This window comes from Zootoca vivipara, chromosome 5 (assembly GCF_965207765.1).
Source record: "Zootoca vivipara chromosome 5, rZooViv2.hap1.1, whole genome shotgun sequence".
Taxonomy (NCBI): domain Eukaryota; kingdom Metazoa; phylum Chordata; class Lepidosauria; order Squamata; family Lacertidae; genus Zootoca; species Zootoca vivipara.
In genome coordinates, this window is record NC_142588.1 from 32,626,538 (window position 1) to 32,652,436 (window position 25,899).

General features: G+C 42.9%; 1 protein-coding gene across 4 annotated transcripts; it reads right to left on the bottom strand.

Moving 5' to 3' along the window:
• Window positions 1–122: 122 nt before the first annotated feature.
• On the bottom strand, window positions 123–19,006 carry ACTA2 (actin alpha 2, smooth muscle). Of its 4 annotated transcripts, none has more exons than XM_035137514.3 (9): window positions 18,981–19,006; window positions 12,829–12,999; window positions 10,680–10,808; window positions 9,389–9,499; window positions 4,368–4,452; window positions 4,114–4,275; window positions 2,752–2,943; window positions 1,187–1,368; window positions 123–456 (listed from the first exon to the last, which is right to left on the bottom strand). In XM_035137514.3, exons 2-9 carry the CDS (start codon window positions 12,955–12,957, stop codon window positions 313–315), a joined length of 1,134 nt encoding a protein of 377 aa, XP_034993405.1. In that variant the 5' UTR covers window positions 12,958–12,999; window positions 18,981–19,006; the 3' UTR covers window positions 123–312. The 4 variants fall into 4 exon arrangements, with proteins under 4 accessions (XP_034993405.1, XP_088526430.1, XP_088526429.1 ...); XM_088670304.1 differs by lacking the exon at window positions 18,981–19,006 and adding an exon at window positions 18,709–18,843; XM_088670303.1 differs by lacking the exon at window positions 18,981–19,006 and adding an exon at window positions 18,581–18,757.
• Between the last annotated feature and the right edge of the window lie 6,893 nt (window positions 19,007–25,899).

A 25,899-nucleotide genomic window follows, 5' to 3' on the forward strand; every position in this document is an offset into this window, starting at 1 on the left:
CATTTGCAGCGCATCTGAATTTTCTGTCTTGGATTCCATGACTTTTGTGAACTGCAGTTTTTCAGCTGAGTAAGAACAACTGGAGGTGTTTTTATTAAGAAAAATTGCAAGCACCCAACTGGTAGCATGTTTACAATTTATTCTATCCCCACCCACCCAAAATACACAGCATCTAATTGGAAACATAGCCAGAGCCGTTGTTATTAAGATATGTGGAATGGAGTTATAAAAACATTGCTATTCCTGAATATATTCACAGTAATGTGCTCGGGGAGAGAGGAAGGGAGGGGGAGGAGGAAAGAGAGAAGCAGTTTAAAAGCATTTGCGGTGAACAATGGATGGACCAGCTTCATCATATTCTTGTTTGCTGATCCACATTTGCTGGAAGGTGGAAAGAGAGGCAAGGATAGAGCCACCGATCCAAACGGAGTACTTGCGTTCAGGGGGAGCAATAATCTGTACAAAAGAGAAATGGAAGGATGCAGCTAAAATGCTGTAGGCAATGATAAAATGAACTGCATGAAGAAATTTAATTCAGTGGAGTGATGCAAGCCATTCCTATGGCAAAAATGGGTAAACAAAGGAGTTGTATCTGTCCATACTTGTGTATCTGACACAGGCAGGTAAGAGCTGCTTCTAAGTCTTCCTATCTAAAGGAGTGCTTATGCAATCATTTTTGACAGGAGAAAAGTAAACACGGGGATATCTTTCACCTGGGGCAATTCAGTATTCTTGCAAAAGCACTCTTATGTGATCATTTTATATTTTGCCCTGTTTTTAAAGGCAGTTTAAATTGGGTGGGTTATTTCCTGCAAAACCTTGGGGAAGATCACCTCCTTACAGGAGCTTAACCATGGTATCATCAGGAAATAATCTAATTATATTTTCTTGCAAGATTTTTTTTTTAATGGTGTAAACTCGCCCTAGAATCACTGTGCTGCTGGGAATCCCCTCTGCTCAGTCTTCTACTTTCTTCAGTTCCTGTCTTTCCCTATATTGGCTTGGGAGTGGGATAAGTTGTTTTGTTAGCTTTAATCTTTTCTGCATTGAGATTTTATTCAGGGCTTTACATATCCGTTTCTGGCTTATTTTAGTTGCATTAAAATATGTAAGCCAGCTAGTCACCTTAAAATATGCTGGCCTACTTTGCCACCATAAATTACATAATAATCAAATAATGCATTACCTTGATTTTCATAGTGCTGGGTGCAAGGGCAGTGATCTCCTTTTGCATTCGGTCTGCAATGCCAGGGTACATCGTGGTTCCACCAGAGAGTACATTGTTTGCATAGAGGTCTTTTCTGATATCAATGTCACACTTCATGATGCTGTTATAGGTGGTTTCATGAATGCCAGCAGATTCCATGCCTGTGATGGTTGGGAAATTATTTATTTAAAGTATATTTGCCTTGGCTTTCCAACTTTTGAGCTGCCTCTCCCAAGTGTGGGTTATAGTCAAGTGTTAAAATACATCCATTATAATAATTAGGAAAATGGCAACCAGAATGAAAACAAGACCAGAAACAATCGATAAAGTTAAATACATGCAACAACAAAGAATCATAAATTCAAAATGCACCCGCTGTCAAGGCCTCGGAGGATGAAATAGTTTTGAATTGGTGCCATATATGTTAAGTGGCAGGTGGATCTGCCTGGGGAGGGCATCCTAAAATTCTAACCGTGCCTTAGGATAGTATCCGAAAGCAGAATTGTGGGTGCCAACTGAGAAGACTGAACCCAGTAGCCACCAACCTGTGAAGGTGTGGACAAGATATTAGAATGTATCAAGTTTATGGCTTATAGCCAAAGGCTGCTGCAATGGATGCAATGTCATTCAATAAAATATATACAAATTTGGTACAAAACTTAGAACGATATTAGAATGAACCTTAATGAAATACAGTAGAACCTCGGTTCTCGAATGTCTCCATTGACAAATGTTTCGGAACCTGAATGCCAAAAACCCGGAAGTAGCTGCTTCGGTTTTTGAACAATTTTCGGAAGCCGAACGTGCTACACAGCTTCCATTTTGAGTTTCCCTATTGAATTGAGGCTTCCGCTTTCAGTTTTTGGTTTTCGAACATTTCTGAAGTTGAACAGTCTTCCAGAACAGATTACGTTCGAAAACTGAGGTTCCACTGTAGCCTTAAATTAATTCAAGGCTGAGAGAAATTGTTGTTCAAAGCCTAGCATATAGAAGTCAGGTAATTGTGTGCACACTTAACTAGAAAAAAACAACAATATCTGGTGGCAGGTGGAAGTCAGGCAAAAGTTATTTGAAGTGAAACAATTGGTTTCTTAAAACGTCTTATAAAGGGAATGACAGAGCTGAAAGAAGAATAGAGGCACCTTTACAATTTTCGATGCAGGCTAAGAATTCCTAATATGGTTATTGAAAATTTACAAATCCAGTTGGAGTTGGGATTTTCAAAACATAGGCATATGAATTGACATTCAGAGACCTGGTCTGAATAGAGATATTGGATGTTCAAGGATCATTCGTTGTGTTGGCATAGAAGCAGGTATGGAAACCTATAGCCCTTGAGAAGAAGTTGGACTCCAACTTTCATCAGCTCAGTCTACATTATCATTACCGGGGATGATGGGAGTTGTAGTCTAATGACACCCTGAAGACCACTTGTTCTCCATTTTTAATAGCCAGGTAGGTATAGCCATTGAGAGAGAGGTGACTGAATTTCTTGCAGGAGTATAATAATATAATTGGCCAATAAACAGTGTAAGTTATCTTACCAATGAAAGAGGGCTGGAAGAGTGTCTCTGGGCAGCGGAAACGTTCGTTCCCTATTGTGATCACCTGACCATCAGGCAGCTCATAGCTTTTTTCCAAGGATGATGAAGAAGCAGCCGTGGCCATCTCATTTTCAAAGTCCAGGGCAACATAGCAAAGCTTCTCCTTGATGTCACGGACAATTTCACGTTCAGCTGCAGATGGGATTCAAAGCAAAGATTTGTGTTTAAATTAGAAACAGTACTGTGTAAATCACACTATTTCAGCAATCAAAGAAAGGAACTGTATTGCTTATCTTTAGTTCAGTATTATTCATGATAACGAAACAGGACTCTTGCTTTGCTTTTAAAATTGCGTTAATAATAATATTATAATAATAATAATTTATTATTTATACCCTGCCCATCTGGCTGGGTTTCCGCAGCCACTCTGGGTGGCTTCCAACAGAAGAATAAAATAATTGATTGAAGATTAAAAGCCTCTCTAAACAGGGCTGCCTTCAGATGTCTTCTAAAAATCTGGTAGCTGTTTTTCACTTTGACATCTGATGGGAGGGCGTTCCATAGGCCAGGTACCACTACCGAGAAGGCCCCCTGCCTGGTTCCTTGCAACTTGGCTTCTCACAACGAGGGAACCACCAGAAGGCCCTCGGCACTGGATCTCAGTGTCCGGGCAGAATGATGGGGGTGGAGACGCTCCTTCAGGTATACTGGACCGAGGCCATTTAGGGCTTTAAAGGTCAGCACCAACCTTATTGTGCTCACCAACCTGAATTGTGCTCAGAAACGTACTGGGAGCCAATGTAGGTCTTTCAAGACCGGTGTTATGTGGTCTCGGCAGCCACTCCCAGTCACCAGTCTAGCTGCAGCATTCTGGATTAATTGTAGTTTCCGGGTCACCTTCAAAGGTAGCCCCACGTAGAGCGCATTGCAGTAGTCCTAGCAGGAGATAACTAAAGCATGCACCACTCTGTTGAGACAGTCTGCAGGCAGGTAGGGTCTCGGCCTGCGTACCAGATGGAGCTGATAGCTGCCCTGGACACAGAATTGACCTGCGCCTCCATGGACAGCTGTGAGTCCAGAATGTTCTGCATTCAAAATAAATAAATACACATTCCAGCAGGAAGCCCTCAAATGTTACAAATTTGCAAAACATTTTGGGCCAGATTGAACTAGCAGGAGCCAGCACTAGCAGAATAGGGCTTTCACCCGCCTCCTCACATCACATCCAGGGGGTTGGGAGACATAGTGCTAGGCAAGACGTGTTAATAGAAAAACCTGCTCACCATTACTGAAAGCAACCACGTGTCTGTAAAGCTCCTAAAAGTATGTTCAGCGAATCTCAATCCTAAGTATTTCTCTTACCAGTAGTAACGAATGAGTAGCCACGTTCTGTCAGGATTTTCATGAGGTAGTCGGTAAGGTCACGGCCGGCTAAGTCCAGGCGCATGATGGCATGAGGCAGTGCATAGCCTTCATAGATTGGCACATTGTGGGTGACACCATCCCCAGAGTCGAGCACAATCCCTAGATACAACACAAAACAGGCAGAATTTATCCTGATATCTATGCACTCTTCTTCCTTTTCACAAACCCCAAAGCTCCCATCACTTTCTTACCTGTTGTACGTCCAGAAGCATAGAGGGACAAAACTGCCTGAATAGCAACGTACATGGCTGGGACGTTGAAAGTCTCAAACATAATCTGAAAAGTAATTAAAAACAAACAAGCAAAATGAAAGTATTGGGTTAGTGCTATTGTCTTGGTTACTCCGTGCAATAGGGTCGTAACCATTAAAACCATTAAAAAGCCAGTGTGGTGTAGTGGTTAAGAGCGGTAGGCTCGTAATCTGGGGAACCGGGTTCGCGTCTCTGCTCCTCCACATGCAGCTGCTGGGTGACCTTGGGCTAGTCACACTTCTTTGAAGTCTCTCAGCCCCACTCACCTCACAGAGTGTTTGTTGTGGGGGAGGAAGGGAAAGGAGATTGTTAGCTGCCTTGATACTCCTTTGGGTAGTGATAAAGCGGGATATCAAATCCAAACTCTTCTTCTTCTTCTAATTACCAACAGCACATAATTTAAATGATTTCCACAGTCCTAATCAATGCATCCAGAACCTGCAATGAGCCTCCCCCCCCCAACACTCAATCTCTTATCAAACAACCTACCTCGCAAGTCAGTTTCGCTATGTTATTTTCCGCTCAACAACCTAACAGCCCACGGATAGAAGCTGTCATCTAGCGGACTCAAGAGACAGCCCATGATACCATGTGCTATATTCACCACCCTCTTTCTGTCCGTGGCTGTCAGGCCAGCATACCACACTGTGATACAATATGAAAGGACACCTTTTATTGTGGACCGGTAAAAGGAGTTCAATTGTTGTTTAATGTTATTCTTTTTTTTTTAAAACATACTTTTTATTAATTTTACAAAATACAAAAAAAAAAAACGGTACATACATAAACACCTTTTCCACCTCCTTCCTACCCACCCACATGGGTCCTCCCCTGCCACAGAAGTATCCCATGTATGTGAACAGTCAGAGATGGTCCATTTTATGCTTGGATTTCTGTCCTCCTCCCCCTCCCCTGACCCCAAAGCCCCCCCCTGCCACCAGGGAGCTCCAGCAAACCAGGGCAGTACGCAGGAGGCCATCCATCCAACCATCTATTGTCATACCAAAAAAAGAGAAAAATAGAAATAGGAAAAAAGAGAAAAAAGAAAGGGCAAAAAAACAAAAAAAAAACAATACAAAACAGAAAAAAATTCTTACATTCATAATTGTAAAACCATATTTTGTGGGCTTCCCCTCCCCCCCTTCCCCGGTTTTCATCCCTTTTTTATCATCTGCAACAGTTTCTTACTTTATAAAAATACACCTTTGTATCTTATACAACTTATAAATCAATTGTTAACATTTTCATCTAATATTCAACTCACTGAAAAATCAAACTCCCATTTTATCTTCCCGTGCCTAATTTTTTCTCCCTCTATAAGCCTCCATATTTTTACATTTTTCCAAAATCCATTCACTTTTAAAACTATAACTATTCTCAATTTAACCTTACATCCCCGATTACCGGCTCCACCCCCCCAATCCAGCAAATTCCATAATCAGCAGACCAGTTATAAACCTGTTAATCCATCCTTATAATCACAACATCACTTTCCCTTCACCCCACCCCCTGTTTACAGTCTTTTGCCATCCAGGCCACCATACAGGACCCCTGAATTTCTTCTCTTCTCTGCATATTTTTTCCTTCTTCCCTGTGGGCGTTCTGGAGTTCCAATAATACCAATCGTGCCCCCCCTCAAAGGCAGGGCACTCCATCCAACTTTTTGTAGAGTAAAGTCATCATTTTTTTCGTGGTGTGCTTCATTTTGTGTTGAATCATCACAGTCCTCATCTTCATCTTTTCCTTCCAAATCACAGTCACCATCATTGTCATTCTCACATTCATCTTTTTCAGTGTCAAAAGCTTCATCTTCTAAAAAATCATATTCTGCCATCACCATCTGAAATTTTTGCTGTAACTCTTGCCGTCGTGTCTCCTCCTGACATAGCTCTATTCTTGTTTCCCACATTAAGGTCAAAACAGACCGCTGGAACTCAGGGGAACACTTTTTTGTTGACATAGTTCAATCCTGCCAAGGTCAAAACTTGTCACGTGGGGTGGAATATGATCACAGTTTATTTTCTCGACTCCATTTTAACGAGCTGGCTGCATTCTTCAAGTCTTATTAACAATAAAGTTCGAACTCACATTTCACAAACATTTAAACCAAAAAAGAAATTCCACAAAGTCCAGAAATACAAAGTGAAATAAAAATTGACTTATAAATCCTGATCAACTCACTGGGTTGTCTGGGCTGCCGGCTCCCGAGGAAAAGAACGGTTTTTCTTAGTCTTTACCTCTTGCTGCAGGGCACTCACGACCACAGTCTCTCTCTCTCCCCTTTCACCCTGCATCAAAGGGGAGATTCTCTTTGATGCCTTTGAGGGATCCTTTTGAATTGCAAATCTTCTGTTTACGGCTTCGGGTTTCTATTTACTGTCTCTTTTGTTGCCGTGGGGGGGGGGTGGCTTCCTCTTTTCTCCCCTCTCTCCCAGATCCAAATTGTTTTATAATCCAAATCGTGAGGTTACTTACAGTCTTTTCCAATCGTTTTATTTTCGGAAGAATCCAGCGCTCTCCGCCTTCGGCTTGAAGCTTCTCCTTGCTAGAATAACGTTGCCGCTCAAAATGGCCCCCGCGACTTCTACCCTCCTCGCTCCGGAGCTCTTATTAGAGCTAGCCGAAGGGTTGGGGAGTCCGGATTGGGGCTGTGCCGAGCAAATTTGCCCCCGGGACGCCCTTCCCGAGGTTCTAAGGGGCGCAGCGTCGCTCTCGCTGCCCTCCCCACTCCTAGCAGGGACGGGCCGTCTCAGAGACGAGACGAAACCCCGCCGATCGGCGCTGGCGCTGAACCCGGAAGCCTTAATGTTATTCTTTTTGCAAGACCCTGAGGAGTCTCTGTTGGGCCTTTCTGACCACCTGAGTTATGTTGATCTTCTAAGTGAGGTCCTCACTAAGGTAAACTCCCAGGAGTTTAAAGGAGGAGACTCTCTCCACACAGCCCCCCCCCCCCGATATACAACGGGGCAGGTTCCCTCTCTTCCTCCGGAAGTCCACCACCATCTCCTTTGTCTTACTAATATTTAGGTGCAAGTTATTCTCTAAGCACCATGTAGATACTTTTTGAACCTTCCCCCTGTACACTGTTTCATCTCCGCCTGCATTTAGGCCAGGCATCCCCAAACTGCGGCCCTCCAAATGTTTTGGCCTACAACTCCCATGATCCCTAGCTAACAGGACCAGTGGTCGGGGAAGATGGGAATTGTAGTCCAAAACATCTGGAGGGCCGAAGTTTGGGGGTGCCTGATTTAGGCCCATTATGGTAGTATCATCTGCAAACATAATAATTACTGTGGATGGATCAGCTGATATGCAGTCATATGTGTACAATGAGTACAGGTAGGGACTTAGCAAACATCCCTGTGGGGTGCCAGTACTGATTTTTAAGGAATTAGATATTACTTGTCCAATCCTCACTGTTTGTGTCTGATCCCTCAAAAAGTCTTTAATCCAGTCACTGATGGTAGAAGAAAGGTCCAGATCTGTCAGCTTTTTAATAAGAATGCCTGGGAGGATGGTATTAAAAGCCGAGCTATAATCAATAAACAACATGCTGACATAATTCCCCAGTCTCTCCAGATGACTCGCTGCAAGGTGAAAGGCCGTAGCCATGGCATCATCTGTTGACCTGTTTCTCCTCTAGGCGAACTGATGTTTATCAAAGTCCGGTGGGAAGCACGACCTAAGATGTTGAAGGACCGATCTCTCAAAGCATTTCATCACTACAGATGTTAATGCAATAGGTCTGTAGTCATTTAGGCAGTTAGTTGCTGTTTTCTTGGGGACTGGGACAATGGTAACTGCCTTCTAGCATGATGGAACACAAGCCGTTTTCAGAGATGTGTTAAAAATCCTTATCAGAACCCCTGCTAGTTGATCAGCACAGTTTTTTTACCACTATCCCCAGCACCCCATCTGGACCAGCAGCTTTACTGGGATGCGCTGCCCTCAATGCAGCTTTCACTTGATGGTCATATAGAAGGAATGGCTGAGAGTTTATAGGCTGGCAGGCAGGAGCTACTATACCTGATCTTTTAACCTTATAATGGGCGAGAAGAGAAGGTTAAGGGGTGATATGATAGCCATGTTCAAATATATAAAAGGATGTCATATAGAAGAGGGTGAAAGGTTGTTTTCTGCTGCTCCAGAGAAGCAGACACGGAGCAATGGATTCAAGCTACAAGAAAGAAGATTCTACCTAAACATTAGGAAGAACTTCCTGACAGTAAGAGCTGTTCGACAGTGGAATTTGCTGCCAAGGAGTGTGGTGGAGTCTCCTTCTTTGGAGGTCTTTAAGCGGAGGCTTGACAGCAATCTGTCAGGAATGCTTTGATGGTGTTTCCTGCTTGGCAGGGAGTTGGACTGGATGGCCCTTGTGGTCTCTTCCAACTCTATGATTCTATGATTCTAAGATATTCAGCTCCTCTGCTAACAAGTCATCAGCCTTAACCGTGTTCCTCATATTGCCCTTATAGATCAATAGAACTCATGACTAGCAACAGAAGTTTCCATTAATTTAGAGAGGGTTAATGTATAACATGACAACAACTTTTCTAAGTAAATAAAAATTAGTACTACACAGTTAGGGTATGTTTACAAACTTAAGCTGGATTAATGGTCACTTCCTTTCCTCATAAAATTACAATTCTCAGGAAACCAGGATAGTTGAAATGGGTTTCACACCAATATGTATGTGGTGCCATAAAATATTAACGTCATGAGCTGAAATCCCAACCAATCAATGAAAAGTAAGGGTTAATCCTTTTATTGTCCTGAAGTACAAAGTCTAATACAGATAAGGGTCACCTACAAACTCAGAAGAAAGGACCACCAAAACCAGTGTGTAACCCACATCAACAATCAGAAATACATCTGGCATCTACACTGTATAGAACTTTAACAAAGAAATACATAAATACATAGTAATTCAAAGACCTTAATCCTAAGAAGAGGCTGTTTACCTGTGTCATTTTCTCTCGGTTAGCTTTGGGGTTCAAAGGTGCCTCTGTAAGCAGAGTTGGATGCTCTTCGGGGGCAACACGCAGCTCATTGTAGAAAGAGTGGTGCCAAATCTGTATTAATAAAATGCAAAGTGATTTTTTTATTATAATAAACACTGCCACCACAGCTACAGGCCACTCCGCTCGCCTTGACAATGTTTCTGAAGCTACAGTAGCTACAGAACTCTTATGAGACATTAGAACTGAATGTTTTAGACTGCAAGTGCTACATCTCTATAGTTTCACCCACGGCAACCTCTTCTACATCAAGGGTAGGCAGATTTTAGGCTTGGATAATTTACTGGACCCTCATGGCTCAAGAAGGCAGACATAGCATTGTGGACCAAGGTATTCCTGGGCACACGCTTTCAGTAACAGAACTGGAGCTTGCACACAAATCTGTTCTCAAGCAAATGATCCTGTTTTCCCCCCAAAGCTTTCAGCAGCATAATGTAAGACAGGCATCCCCAAACTTTGGCCCTCCAGATGTTTTGGACTACAATTCCCATCATCCCTGACCACTGGTCCTGTTAGCTAGGGATCATGGGAGTTGTAGGCCAAAACATCTGGAGGGCCGCAGTTTGGGGATGCCTGATGTAGGAGGTGGGGAAAAAACTTTAATCGTCACAATTTTCAAACCGTTGCAAATCCCAATCTACTACTCCTGCCCACTCTTGATCTATATCTTCTGCCCATGTGGCTAAGTGGACCGCATAATTCCATCCCAAACTAGCAATGTCTGATTCAGAACTATGAGAGGGGATGGTGTCGCCTATGTCATTGCAATATTCATGGCAGCTGCACACATGGGAACAATGAGAAAAAGCTCCCAGTCAGCACACAGTGAGTAAAGATAACCTCCATGGGCCGAAGATGTATATATTACCAGCAGTGGTGGAGAAGCAACCCCACCCACTCCAGATAAAGTAGAAAGGAAGCCCTAGCCACCACTTTCCAGAACTTGTTAATTCCATTTTCCTTTCTGTGCCTTCTTAATTAGTCTCGACGTAGTTCCAAATCATAGCAGCAAATATGCATTCTTGAGAAGTCCTTACTAGAACACGAAACACCATGAACTTATTAGATGGGGGGAATTAAAAATCCCAATAGCAGAAGAAATGCAGATTGTTCTCACCAAAAAGACACAGGCAAATCACAACCTTCCCCCCCCTCCCAAAAAAGAGCAAAAATCCCTGCTTCTGCTTATCATTCATTTTGCATTACATTCTATTTAAATTTGTGGTTTAATTACCTTCTCCATATCATCCCAGTTTGTGATGATTCCATGCTCTATTGGGTATTTCAAGGTCAGGATCCCTCTCTTGCTTTGGGCTTCGTCTCCTACATAGCTATCTTTCTGGCCCATCCCTACCATCACACCCTAAGTAAGAGAGGAAGAAAAGGTGACGATGACAACAGGCTCATAAGAAAGCACTGTAACAAAGCAGACAAGATGACCCATACCTTCTATCTCATTTTTAAATAAAAGGTTGAGAGAACAGCCTTTATTGTTTCCCCACCAAGCATAACTATAACAAACGTAATAGGGAAAAGTGGCCAATGGGATAGAAACATAGGAAAGCTGTTTTTATTTTGGCTCAGATCATTGGTCCCTTTGGCTCAGGATCACCTACACAGATGGAGTGCAGCTTGCCAGAGTCTTGGGCAGGGATCTGACCCAATAATAGTTCCTCAAACTCTTGCATCCAGAGACTTCTCCATGCAAAGAATATGCCCCTCTGGTTCTGCATCTTGTTCTCACCGTGGCCAGCCAGATATCTCTGAGAAGCCCATAAGCAGGACCCAAGCTTAACAGCACTCTTCCCTCTTGTGATTTGCAGCAGCCAGTATTCAAAGACATACCACCTCTGACAGTAGAGGCAGAACATAGCCATTGTGGCTAGTAGCTACTGACAGACTTATCCTCCATGAATTGGTCTAATCTTCTTTTGAAGTCACCCAAGTTGATGGCCATCTTTACTTCTGGTACATGCTATAAATATGAGTGAACAGCCATCTAGTGGCAAATAAAGGACACCACACTCTTCTCAAGTGCTCCGCTTCCATGCCTCGTATTTACAGCCTGATCCTCAACCATGTTTACTTGGAAGTAAGCCTCAGGTATTTCAATTGGATTTGCTTCCAGATAAACAGTATTGCAGCCTTAACAGGGGAAGAAAAAGAGTTGTTGTTTTTAAAGCGTGTTACAATAGCTGTCTTGATGGATTTGAATACGTGCATTTTCCATTCTTGTTGGGTCACAATAATTATTTGATACAAGCCACAGTTCCATTGATCCGACACGCAGAGACTGGACACACAAGGGCTCCGCAAGTCAGGTCTATAGCTTATGGATATCTCAGCAGTTTCAGGATCATCTTAGGCTGTGAATTTGAAGTTTAATGGCATGGCTATTTAAAGTGCATTACTGATGGATGTATTCTGTTTAGCTTGTTCTGTGATGAGCTTCCCCAGTGCTATCACGTTATTGCTGTCTGGAGAGGCTATAGCGGAACAGAAGTGAAACAAAAGAAGCCAGAACATTTGCGGTACAAAAAGTGACTAGATTTCAGCAGGAAGTTGTGGGATGTGCACTGACTGAAAAGGAAGAACTGTGGTTACCCCAAAGCATGTAAAGTTAGAAACAGTATTAAAAGCAGGACTGTAGATTATTGCCCTGATAGAACCATGAGCACAAATAATCATGAATGTGCAATCAAAATGACATGTTGAGGGGCCCTTAGTAAGAGGTATCTGATTAATGATATTTGATTTGCTATGGTTACTTGATATTTGTTTCCCCTCCCCTGAGATTCTTAAAACTCATCTCTACAACAATCTATGGTTAGTCTAACAACCTACAAGAAGAAGTGTGCATGCACACGAAAGCTCATACCAAAATATAAACTTAGTTGGTCTTTAAGGTGCTACTGAAGGAATTTTTTTTATTTTGAACCTACAAGATGTTCTAAATTAGTAAACTGATTAGTCAATTTTATTAGTCAGTTCTACTTGTTGATCCAAGTTCTCCCATTCTACCCCAGCAAACACAAAACCAAAAAGCACTGCTGAATGCACATTGAGAAATTATTCTTTTTCCAAATTATAGAAACTGGCTGAGGAAATAGGGTTGCCAACCTCTGGTGAAACCTTACTCTCTTCCAATATGGCTGCTCAAGAGTTTAAACTGCATTTTAAATCAGACCACAACATGCTACATGGCAAAACTCTATTTACATCAACAGGACCGATCTAAAAGAAATTGCATAAGGACTGTGGCATTGTAAAGGGAGTGTGGGGGGGAAACAAAACTCTTCCTTTCAAGGTCCATGTTATTATTGCTAATGAATCCTTTGGCTTCTGTACCAAGCAGAGTTTCAGTAGCTGAACCAGTTATTCACCTGGTGCCTTGGACGTCCCACAATAGATGGAAAAACTGCTCTCGGAGCATCATCCCCAGCAAATCCAGCCTTACAAAGTCCTGAGCCATTGTCACAAACCAGCGCGGTGCTGTCCTCTTCCTCACACATCTTCTATAGCAACTTTCTCAGACCTTTCACACAAGTACAGACCTATAAAGAGAACAGAGAAGTCTCAATGTAATAAAAGAAAACATTCCCAGGAGCGGTGGTGGTGTCTGGGGGCAGAGGGAGGCTAGCTGTGAGAGTTAACGGGGTCTGGCTCCAATTAGAAGAGACTTTGTAACAGTAGCAAAAAGTGAATCCCTGTCGCCTCTCTCAATTGTCCTGACATGCAGAAGAGCAGCAATTCATGACTTAAAAAGTGGTGGCCTTTGGGACTTGTGGGCTTCTGAAGGGCCACTGCCATTGTAATTGCCTTGAAAGTAGCCCCAATGGCCACACTCTTCTGCCCTGCAATGCTTCTGGATGACAAAGGGGTGGGAGGGACTCTTCATCCTCTCTGCTACCATATCCATCCTTGACAGTGAGAAAAGAAAGGTGCTTTTGGAGACAAAGAGGCTTGGTAGGGATATGGGGACATGGATTTTGACCTGAGCTAGAGAACAGCGGGAACTTAAATGTTTTCCCCTTGTTTGAGGCTTAATAAGCTGTTGCTCATAGCTCAAATCCTGCTCGCGAGCTCATCGTACTATAATATTTCTTTAAATAGTCCAAAAAAGGCATCCATTCTTGTTTGACCAACGAATTTATCATAATATGGCCTGAGTTCAATATCATGGAGGCTATTATATTAAGAGCTCCGTCCCCACATACCGGTACTGATCTAAGCATACATTTGTTGCTCCATTTTCTTTCCTTGCTAGGCATATAGAATCCTGATCAGGAGCCTCACTCTCTATTAAATTGCAGTATAGTGGGAAAACTCAGCGGTTTAGTGATGCTGTGATGTAAATTCAGGTATTTAAATGGATTGTAATATTACCAGGTTATTAGGCGATTTGTATTTAGCTTGTAAGTCCTTGAAAGATAATAGCAGGACTCGAGAGTCAGTAATGCTTTAATTAATCCAGACTTGTAATAGAGAAGGACAGCCTTCAGTTCTGAGCTCCAGACTGAGCCAAAATTGTGATTTGCAGTGTATGTAAGGGTCTAATATCAGATTATCAGCTATTGTTTGGTCTTTGGATCAACATTGGCTGAAAAGAGGTTCTGGTGCATCCATTTAAATACACAGAACTTAAACCAGTTTCAGGTATTCATGGGTGCACAAATATATCTTGTTAAATAAACTTAAATGTTAGCTCTTTTGCCAACACCCAGAAAGGTGTTTGGTACCTGTTTGAGTTGGAGAAACACAGCATATATAACTAATCTGTAGAGTTGTGGTCCCCCCCCTCCTGTAAATAGCATTTCTGTGCAGTCTAGCTTCCATCACAGTGTCCCGTTGCCAGTGCCAAAGGAACCCTCTCTGGCCTGGGCCGTACGGAGTGCGCATATGCGGCATCCCATATGGAGTATGCACACGCAGCAGCCTATACGGTTGCCGTGCGAGAGGCAGCCCATACAGATGCCGCGAAAGCGGCGCCCATACTGACCATGCGCACCCTCGGCCGCTCTACAGCTGGGGGGAGGCAGGGGCCAGTTTACCACACACCCCCGAGTGGCACCTGGGGCAACCCACCCCCTCCACACCCCACTTCATACTCCCCTTGTCCGTTGCGCCAAAAGCGGTTTAGTCATGCTGGCCATATGACCCAGAAAGCAGCTTGTGGACAAATGCTGGCTCCCTTGGCCTAAAGCGAGATGAGTGCCACATTCCCATAGTCGCCTTTGACTGGACTTAACTGTCCAGGGGTCCTGTACCTTTACCTTTTTTAACCCCCCCCCATGATGCAATGGGAGTGAAGATATAGACACAGAATGTGGCTGTTAGGTACTGAATTCACCCTCCTAAGAATCTGAGCTTACTTTTCTTAAAAAGCAAATGTTTCTTATCGTAATAGTGACAATATAATTCTTACTTACATTTTTATCCCATCATTTCTCCAAGGGTTTCAGAAGGTGTGTGTGTGTGTGTGTGTGTGTGTGTGTGTGCAGGGTTTGGATTCAAGATTTCAGTTTGATTTAGTTCAGGGTACAAGCAGTTCTGCTAGTCATGGGGAAACTCAAGTGTAACTTAACCCTACCTAATACTGTTATCCAGTTTCTTAATTAAGGCCTGCGGCGCTGGATTTTAACAAGGCAGATAAAATCCAGCACTGCAGGTCTTAATTAAGAAACTGGAAGTACTTGATGTTCTCATCATGAGACCAGCAGCATGAAAGCTCAAACTGGTGAAGGTAAAAATGAGATGTCTAGCATGAATACAAAGTACATAGGCTCTAAATGCCCCTTAGAAACAAAGAATGGCATTTCCTATGCCTTTCCATTGGTATCTGCTGTCACTAATTAGTTCATTTTCTTCCAACGTGGAACTCAAAGTGAAGCATTTGGAATTCTCAGGTGGTCTCCCATCAAGTCCCAAACATACAAGATGGCGCCCTTGTGTGCCCTCAGAACACACCCTGGGACTCAGGAATGGGAACTGTGAGGCAGTGTTCAAAGGAATGCTTTGTGAGCCAGTGAGACTTTGCTTTGGGTGTGAGAGGGAACCGGATTCAAATGCCTTCTCAACCTGGGATAAGAGATCTTTAAGGAAATGTTTATACCAAAATATAAAAACAGAGGGAGGCCACTTTTATACAGACCGCACAGGGGAAACCTGGGATTGTCCCAAAATGAGTGAGCTCAGCAAACAGCTCCTGCTAATCTTAGCTCCTCCCTGGGTGGTAATAAACCCACATTTGCAAATATATATCTGTCACATATACACTTTGCATTTTCAAAGGTCCACCTCAAAGAGCGTGATGTGTCAAATCACTCTTTGCCTCATCAGTCCAGGTTACTTCACATAAAAAGTGCATGAGAGTATAATATAGTTCATCTGAAATGCTCAAGGAGGGGTGGGAATTAAACCTTAAATTTAAAACAACAACAAGTAGTAGTAGAAGACTTTCTATATTTTGTTTTACTGAAAAGAAATGTTTAATAGCACATATTTTGGGGAGCTAGTGGCTATATATACTCGAGCATTTTACTCCAAAGCACAGAGGAAACCTTACCTAACTTGAGTGCCTCTAGCTAGCTTGTTTGGTACAAACGATTTCCTAATTAGGAAACAAAGTCTTTCAAATGTCTGTTTTTGGAACGGAGCTGGAGAGGTCAAGGGTGGCTTGCTCAAACTCAAGCCAACTGAGCCAAAAATCCTAAGAGGGAGGGGGGAAGGTGGAATGCTGCATTTCTGCCTGAGCAGGGTAAACTCTAAATGAAAACCATATTTAGTAACTAGGATAAATTCAAGGAGATTTTAACATGTGTTTTCTAGTGACAGAGAAGCAAGCAGTGCTCTAAGGCCCCTGGGATGCTCCAGAGTGCTAAGATGATAACTGTAGCTGCTAATGTAACCCAGAACCCAGCAACAAACCTATTATGTGCATCTCTCATGAGCAATCCTATGCATGTTTACTAAGAAATTAAGCCCCAGTACATCTAATGGGGTTTATAAATAGGATTGTCTTTTAATAGTTTAATCCTATGGATGTCTATTGAGAAGTAAGCCCTACTGAGTTTAAAGGGACTGCCTGCCAGCAAAAACGTGACCAGGATTGCAGCCTGAGGCTGCCTTCCCCATCCTGGTGCTCTCCAGCTGCTGTTGGACTACAACTCCCATCATCCCTGACCATTGGTGATGCTAAGTGGGGCTGATATGGAGGGCAGTAGCACTTTGGGGAAGACCGTCCTAAGATGTGCAATTGTCTGCTAATTCTTGCTTCTGAGCTAAAAGGCATCCCAGCATACCAGGTATGCTACAGGAAAAGCAAATCTCATTGAAATATATTGTCTGCAAATTGTGGCTTATTTAGATATTAGGAGGAGGAGGAGGATCCTTCTATTTCCCCCCACTTTCCAAACAAACAGGCTCACAATATGTCAAAGCTGTGCAAGTGAATATCTACAATAATTTTAAGTTGAAATGACAGAAATCAGCACAAGAAGAATTTAAACAACACAACTCCGAGTGAAGATTTACTATTGCTGTCCCTCGCAGGTGCTAGGCTGGACTATAAAGATGAGTTCCCCTCCAGAAAACCCTGGAAGGAAAAAATGGGCTTTCCTCAATGTGTGAGTGGTGTGTGTGTGTGTGTCCTAATAATTAAATGTCCAAATATATTATCATAGGCAGAGTTCAGCAAGTACATTATATACACGAGAAGAATGGCAACTGTATACTGAGGAAATGCTACAGTAAATATTGTGGTATGTCCACAAATGTTGGCCACTCCAGTTTGGATAGCTATGTGTTTGAGGCATGGTGATACAGAGGAGCTGAGCTAGACTGCACAGAAGCTAGACTGCACAGCTTTGCTCCTTATGTGGGAGTGGGTAGCTAAGGGGGTTTCCTTTGCATTTCTGCTGAAAGGTGATGGAGAGGACCATGCTCAGAGCCAGTGTGACTGGAGGGATTCTAGTGCATGTACCCTCCACTGGCCCACAGGTCTACATTTGAGCATTGGACTACCCACAAGCCCCAACTGGGTATAGGGCATCCATGAGAACCTAGCCTGCAGCTATTATTAGGAGAATAAGATGCAAAATGGGAAAGAGAACAGAAAGAAGATAGGATTTCAGCAGTTGCTTATTGCATGACAAGCCACACCTATTGAATATCCCACTATCCCACTTCTAATGCAACTTGTAGAACCACTGTCCTCTTTTTTTGCATCTAACTACCCTAGATTATGCTTTTTTTGCAGCATTTATGCTCTAGAATTTATTTTACCCTTGTTCGTTTAACACTTACACCGAACAGGAGACAGAGTGAAGTTCTGACTCACTAGAGTTTTAATTTTGTGCTTGCTTCTAAGGAATTTCCTCTAGGCACTACTTAGGAGCAATAGCAGTAAGTGAAGTAAAAATAGTAATTTTATTTATGCAGCACTATCAATGTATATACACGGCACTTTACATCATGACATAACCAAAACACAAGTTTCTGCTACATATCTCCTCTTGCTCCGAACTTAAGGCCATGACTAGAAGTGAATGCATATGATCACCACTTGGCAAAACAACCGAAGGGGTTCCATACGAAAATGCACAGAGAGAGAGAGAGAGAGAGAGAGAGAGAGAGAGAGAGAGAGAGAGAGAGAGAGAGAGAGAGACTCACTTAAGTCTCAATCCACCAGTTCATTCCAGGCTTGAGAATCCCAGTGAGGGTGTGAAAAGAACCTGTCAAAAACCTGAAGTGGGAAATCCTTTTCAGGTTCACAATGTACAGATTCATGCAAGCCTAATATCCACACAGCTTCTAAAGAGCAAGAGCATACTAGGAACAAATCTGAATCATAACAGAGAGAGAGAGAGACCTTTTCCCAGCAAGTCTGGTGCTTAAAGAGCAATGCAGCAGGAGAAATAAATGCTCTGGCAGAAAGGCTTACAGAGGCTTATCTACAAATGACATTGCTTATAAGCATCATACCAGCTTCATCTTAGAAATGGAAATGCAAAAGTGAGGGTCAGAGAATAAGACAATGGCTCAATCAAGACAAAATTATCCTTCTTTAAGCCCCACCAATTTCACTGGACGAGTGAAGCATGTGCTTAAATCCTCTCATAAAAATAAATACTTAACTGGATCAGGCCAAACAGCACAATCCAGTGCTTCTTTACTCAGAAATAAGTCCCACATCCAGGAATGTTTCCTTAGAATTGCAGCACAGTTACTTAGGATTAAACTCCCCTGAGTTCAGACTGACTTACTTCCAGATAAATGTGCAGTGTATCAGACAGCAGGAGCATAACCTAAGGGTACATGGAACATCCCACTGAAGTTAAATAGCAAACACCAATTAAGCTCAGTGGGCGTGGATTATTGCACATGTACTCATTTATTGTGTGGTGAGCTCTCCTAGGCACCACCGATATACTGGATCAAAACGGCAAAAAAGTCTCCACCCCCCCCTTTCTTTCTTTCTTTATCTAAACTGATCAGGCAAATCCTGAAATCACTTCTTTGGTTCCCGGCCTCTTACCTGTCAGCGCTTGGCTGGGGAGAGCTGTTCTGGGGTGGTGCACTGGCAAAGTGAACCATTTTGGCTTATATAGCTCCTTGGCTTGTTCCCCTCCCACCAGCTTCCCAAACAAGGAGCAGAGCAGAGCTCCATCTCCATCTCTCTGTCAAACAGAGCCATATAGGGGCTTCTGCACAAAACTCTCTGATCTGGGTGGCCTCGCAGGGCCCTGGGTCTCCTCCAGTCTGCATTCCTTTCTGCTGTTCGCAAAGCAGGAGGGAGGTTTCAGCAGCACGGTAATATAAACACAGCTAAATTTCAGGATAGCCACTGAAAGACTACTGGGGTAGCACACAAGTGACAGGCAGCTTCTCAAAGTTGGGCTGCTGCTCCCAGATGCAGGGGAAGGTGCTGAAGAAGAAGAATTATACTGTCAGACAAACTGGATTCTATGCTCAAAGTGGGTGGGGGCTCCAGGTAGCCACATGTCTTGGCATGGCCCTGGACTAACTTGATAGAAAATGTTCCCCCACATATGGATGAAAATCATGATTGTGTGGAAAGGGTTGAGTTTTCCCTGCCTCTGTGTTCCACCATTCAACAACTTTGTAAATCTGGTTGCCATATGGTGATGTCTAGTCTACTTGCCTTGGAATGGTTCAATGTCTGATGTTGTAGTGCAGAGCTGCACATCTGATAGACTAAAGCAGGCACCCCCCCAAACTTTGGCCCTCCAGATGTTTTGGACTACAATTCCCATCATCCCTGACCACTGGTCCTGTTAGCTAGGGATCATGGGAGTTGTAGGCCAAAACATCTGGAGGGCCGCGGTTTGGGGATGCCTGGTGTAGAGAGAAATAAACATGTGCAAAGCCAAGGAAATACCCCCACTCCAATTTCTTTAAATGCTTTATCAAATGCAGGTGTGTGCCCTCTTTTGCCTCAATGTCATAAAATGACTTCCAGACTGAATGTGACCTGGTGAAGCTTTCCCCAGAGTTGTATTTCCATAGTAGATGTCACCTGTTGACATCTTCTAGAAGCCACAGGTGAGAACTGGGTGCAGGGTGGGGAACCGAAGGTGAGCAATCCATCCTAGAAGGAGCACAATGTGCCCCCCCATCAGAGTTACTACCCATCCCCCAGCACCCCACACAGCCCAGTGTTCAGTGTTATATCCTTCATCTTCATCATCGTCATACTGCAGCACCCAGCTTTATGAAGCAAAAACAGCTGCACTCTTCCAAAGGAAAATGCACACATGCTTTTGCTTTATAAGGCAAGGAAGCCAGCTGTGTGCATGCAAGGATCATTGTGCTGAAATTGGGTGGTCCTCTTAAAAATGTATTTGTCTCCCTTCTGATTTAGAAAGTGCCGTGTCATTTTGCTAGCTGGCAGGATTTCCAAATGCAGCTGCCTCACCATAAGTCACCAAGGTTCCTATTAAAACACGGTTAGAAGAGACACAGAACAGTTTGGGAGGGAGGGAGGAAGAGACTCTCCTAACAGCTTGATTTATTGCAGCTGCCATATAGTTTAGCGTGTCTGCAAAGCACAAACGCAAGGTGCATAAACAGGAAATGTAGACTCTCTGACAAAAAGGAAGAAAGCCCAAGCTGCACTGCAGACTAGATACACATCCAGAGGAAGAGACAACAGAAGTTTGTCTCAGACTTCCTCACTCCTGTACCCTCCAGCATTTCTCTGATGAAAATAGGGACGTCCCATTCTATAATGATAATTTCACTATTTCTAACCCACACATCTTATTGGGTTTCCCCAGCACTCTGGGCAGCTTCCAACATATATAATAAACATAATAAAACATTAAACTTTTTTTAAAACAAAAAATTCCCTATACAGGACTTCCTTCAGACTGCTTAGGAGTTGGATAACTCCATACCCTCCAATATTTCTCCAATAAAAATAGGGACGTCCTAAGGAAACAGTCCAGGATCAAATCACAAACTTCTCTAAATCAGGGACATCCCTGGAAAATAGGGACACTTGGAGAGTCTGCATTTCACATAAATGCTCTTCCTTTATAGCAACTGGGAGGGGGGACTTTTTAGTTGTTTTTCCCTACTAGGTGCTACAAAGAGAGCACAATCCATACCAACAGTGGCATTTCCCCAATGGTGGCAACACTGTGCTTCTCTTGATGGGGCAGGGCAAGGCAGTAGTGGGGTTGGGGGAAGCTCTAGTCTAGGGCACCAGTGGTGGCAACTTTGCCAGTACCAACCTGGAGCTCAATGGACCTCACCGCTTCCTTATATTGTGGTCTGCAGAAATCAGAAGATGAAATTTCTTGTGACATTTATTATCTGCTGATTGAACTGTCCCTGAAGTCATGGGAAATCTTAGCTCATGGATGAATTTTTTGAAGAGCTTGGTATAACTATTTATTAATACCTCAAAAAATTTAAAAAAATTGTCCAGAAGCACCTTAGAGACCAACTAAGTTAGTTCTGGGTATAAGCTTTCATGTGCATGCACACTTCTTCAGATACCTCTGCATGCACACGAAAGCTTATACCCAGAACTAACTTAGTTGGTCTCTAAGGTGCTACTGGACAATTGTTTGATTTAATTTATTTTTTCGTCTGCGTCAGACCAACACGGCTACCTACCTGAATCTATTAATATCTCATAAGAGATAATACAGAAAGCCTGGCTCATTTTTGGAAATTTAGCCTGCAATCCTATGCATACTTACTTGGGAGCAAGTACCATTGAATTCAATGAGTCTTCTTGCTGAGTTGACATACATACGGTAGGACTGTGCTGTTAGGCTGTTTTGTTTTGTTTTGTTGTTCTTGATGTTGTGCTTTTACAAATGATGCAAACTACCCCAAGGATTAATGGAGGGTTCAAAAAGCAGGAAAAGGAAATGTTCCTTTGCTGTTATTAAGCTGCAATATTGTACACGAGAAGCAGCAGTAGCTTCTCAGCCCTGCAACTTGCAAGCAGAATCTGCTTTTTTTCTTTTTTCTTTAGAACTTTGTGCATTTCTTTCTGTCTCTCAACTGCACATCCTGTGATGAATTAGAAAAACAAGAGCACGATTTCAAAACTCAGCACCTGCGTAGTTCAGTCATGTGGAGAACTGCAGCTGGATTTTGAAATACTGCTCTCAGACATAACTGCAACACGTCTGCCAGCTATAGATAGTGACACTGGCTGCCATTTTATTACTCCAAACTGCCATCTTCTAAAAACTGTGGTTTGCCAAGTTCATGAAAGTGGTAAAGGACACATATTTCACGATGCCTTTTAAATGATGGGATGTGAGCCATTTGGAAATCTAGATCAGTCCGATGTCTAGGATGAGTATTCCCCTCGTGTCACGTAGGATACAAAGCAAGAACCAGCAAGGGAAGGTCACACTGGCCTGAGGTAGCTCAGAAGTCGGTCATCTGCTTTATGTGCAGGAAGCCCCATGTTAAATCTCCAAGTAGGGTCGGGAGAGACCCTCTGCCTGACAAGGGTCACTGCCCATCACTGTAGACCAGGCACCCCCAAACTGCGGCCCTCCAGATGTTTTGGCCTACAACTCCCATGATCCCTAGTTAACAGGACCAGTGGTCAGGGATGATGGGAATTGTAGTCCAAAACATCTGGAGGGCCGAAGTTTGGGGATGCCTGCTGTAGACAATACTGAGCTTGATGGACCAGTGGTCTGACTCAGTACAAGGCAGGGTCCTATGTTCCTAAATGTCCTCTTATTATATCCCTCTACTTTATCTTATTTATTTATTTCATAAACTTTATATCTCCTTATTGAAAGAAGAAGAAGAAAAAAACACCTCAAAGTGGTTTACAAAAAAAGATAAAACAATAAAATCATCACTAGGAAAAATTAACAAGACTAATTTAAAATTTGCGGAATGCTAAAATAACAATAGACTAAGAACAGATGAAAACTGTTTGTGTTTTCTTTTCTAATTATGTATGTCTTTCTGGTCTCACATAAACCCTGTTCCAAAGCATCTGCCAGTTCGTCCCAGGGCCCAATTCAAAGCAAACATTAGTGTTTAAAGCCCTCAACAGCTGAGACTCCTGATAATACCTGATAAATCCCACTCCTTCCTTACAGACCCCCCCTCAGATGCCAAGATCAGCATAGGGAGCCCCTTTTGGTTGTTCCACAGTCCTCAGAAGCTCAGCATGGTGGTGGCCTAGGACACAGCATTCTCTGGGGCAGCTCTTAAGTTGTGGAACTCCCTCTCTACAACGGTGCGCCTGGCATCTTCTTAAATAGTTCTCAGTTAAAAACATACCTCTTTACCCTGCTTTTGACACTTGAGCTGTATATCTTCAAGACCCATCTTATTTCTGTGATTGTAAGGGGTTTTTTTTTGAACTATTGTGCTTTAAATCTTGTAATCTGCCCTGGAGTTTAAGAATGAAGGGTGGGGAAATTGATGATGATGATGATGATGTTTCAAATAAGTAAATAATCGACATATAAAACATTACATTTCTGATAGAAAATTACCCCATAACTTACAATGGTGTAGTACAAAGCTCACACTGGGAAAAACCAGGAGGGGATTCTTTCTGTAAAGTTGAACATTCGTGGGAGCCTTGATGCTAAAATAAAGACTCTAGATACTCTGAGATGGAAAGGCATTTACATTTAAGGCTAACGTTGCAGTGATTGGCTGTGAGCACACTGAGGCATCAAGCCAAGTTGTTGTTGTTTTTCCAGCCTAAGGGAATGCTTGGGCTATTTGAGGGGAAATGTTAGTTCTGCTGTGAACAATGCAATGACAATTTTCAACATATGGTTTTATGGCTAAAACAAGATACGTACAGTGGTACCTCGGTTTACAAGCACAATTGGTTCCGGAAGTTGTACATTGTAAAGACAACACTGTTTTCCATACTTCAATTGGCAGAGATCCAACAGATAGCCTCCTCAGAACAAATACAGTGGTACCTCGGTTTAAGTACACAATTGGTTCCGGAAGTCTGTACTTAACCTGAAGCGAACTTTCCCATTGAAAGTAATGGAAAGTGGATTAATCTGTTCCAGACAGGTCCGCGTAGTACTTAAACTAAAAATACTCAAACCGAGGTGTACTTAAACTGAGGTATGACTGAAATAATCTGTGAAACACATATTCCATTTAGTTTCTCTCCAGCTGCTACAGTGTCATCGTGAGCAGGAGTCTTTCAACCTAATCACCTAGTACTTAGCCCCCCAAAGGAACCATTTAAGGGCAAAATGTTTTTTTTTCACGGTTTCTCAGCTGTGCTGGCTGCTTGGGTACTCAAACTGAGTGGCTTCAGATTACAGGAAGAGACTGAAGCTGTGTAGCTGAAGCCCAACTTACCTTAGAGACTTTGGATGGTGTCTAGGACTCATAGCTGCCAAGTTATCCCTTTTTTTAAGGGATTTTCCCTTATGCTGAATAGGCTTCCTCACGAGAAAAGGGAAAACTTGGCAGCTATGCTAGGACTGAGCAATGTCTGGTTTTCAATGTTGTGATGTATCACCAGCTAAACATTGCAATATACTGATCTATCACAATATCTGAAATAAGGATGGAACTATGGAGAGGTGAACTGGGTGATGTTCTGGCAACTGCTACTACTTAGGGGGCTAAAACCGATACATTTTTACTTACCTTTAACATATTGTTACAACTGTTATTTTCTAGCACAGAGCAACTGGGGTGGCAGAAATCACGAGAGAAGCGATGACCGACTTCACAATTGTTTTTTTCATAGCACATGCAAATATTGTTAGCAAGAAACAATGAATCCAAAGAGAGATGTAACACTTACCAAACAAAAAGGCTGCTTGGTCAGATGATCTAGTCTTATATGGTAGATCACAAAAATCAACAAGAGTTTTATTAAGGCTAAGGGGTTAACATTGAAGCACTTTTGTGCAGGTCTAGTCTCCCAAACCAACTCAGTCGGCCCTCACTCTGACTGATGGGCAGAATCATACTGTCACCTGCCATCCTTATCTCCAAGTGGTGAGAGATTCCAAGGGTTTCAGTCAATTAGCCAGGGTTCAATTCCCTTGTAATGAAAGTCAACGGAGACTGTGGTGTCCTTAGGATATATGGTTTTATTGAAAAGAATCCAAGGCAATAGTAAATGATAGCAAAATCTGTGCAGCTTGATAATATATTGTTGCATGCCACTCCAGTCTCTGAGAGATTCCATGGTTTCCGTGCTCTTTCTCAGGGTTCGTGTTTCCTTTTGGAAATGGCATACAGTGAATACTGCAACTTCTTTATATAATATGGTTTATTTACACTTGTATACAACCTGAGCCTGTGATGGAGGGGTGCACAGCATTAACACCCCCCAAAATTCTCAGTTCTTGTTTCTCCCATAGCCACAACCTTTGATTCAAACAGTCACTAAACATCCTCTCCAATGTTGCTTTCCAGCTTGCTGCTTTACTTCTAAGTCACATCACTACAAACTCAACTTTCTGGATTTATCTGTTGAGGGAGCCCCCCCCCCCAATTTGATGTCTTTCACCAAGCCTCTTAAACCGCCCCCCCCCTTAATGGCTCATCACCCTGGTTCTCACCTCATCAGAAGGCTGGCCTGGCTATTCCATTAATTCGAAGCCACCCCAAACACGCATGGGATCACAGTTTTGGAAGGGTATAAGGAATCATCCAGGATGACCCCTCCCCCAAACTCATAACAGTATTTTGCATTCTGAACCAGAGAGGATCTTTGTGGGGGAAAGATGCTCAGCGTGCGCTGCATCTGGAGCTGTACAAATTCTTACTCCTAAACAGGAAACCTTTGAAGGCCTTTGTACCCATTTGCAATCTGGAGACACTATTTTGTGCACCTTGCGCACAGTGCAACCGCATACCCAGAGCAAAGGCTTTCAAAAAGCCTCGTTCTTTCTACCATAATGCTCACTTGTTCGAGAGCTGAGGTGTAAGGACACCTAGTG

Coding starts and splice junctions, on each gene's coding strand:
- ACTA2 (XM_035137514.3), bottom strand. CDS start 12,957: ATGTGTGAGGAAGAGGACAGCACCGCGCTGGTTTGTGACAATGGCTCA. Junction 2,944..4,113: donor CTACTCATTCGTTACTACTG/GTAAGAGAAATA, acceptor TCCCATCTGCAG/CTGAACGTGAAATTGTCCGT. Junction 457..1,186: donor CCAGCACTATGAAAATCAAG/GTAATGCATTAT, acceptor TCTTTTGTACAG/ATTATTGCTCCCCCTGAACG.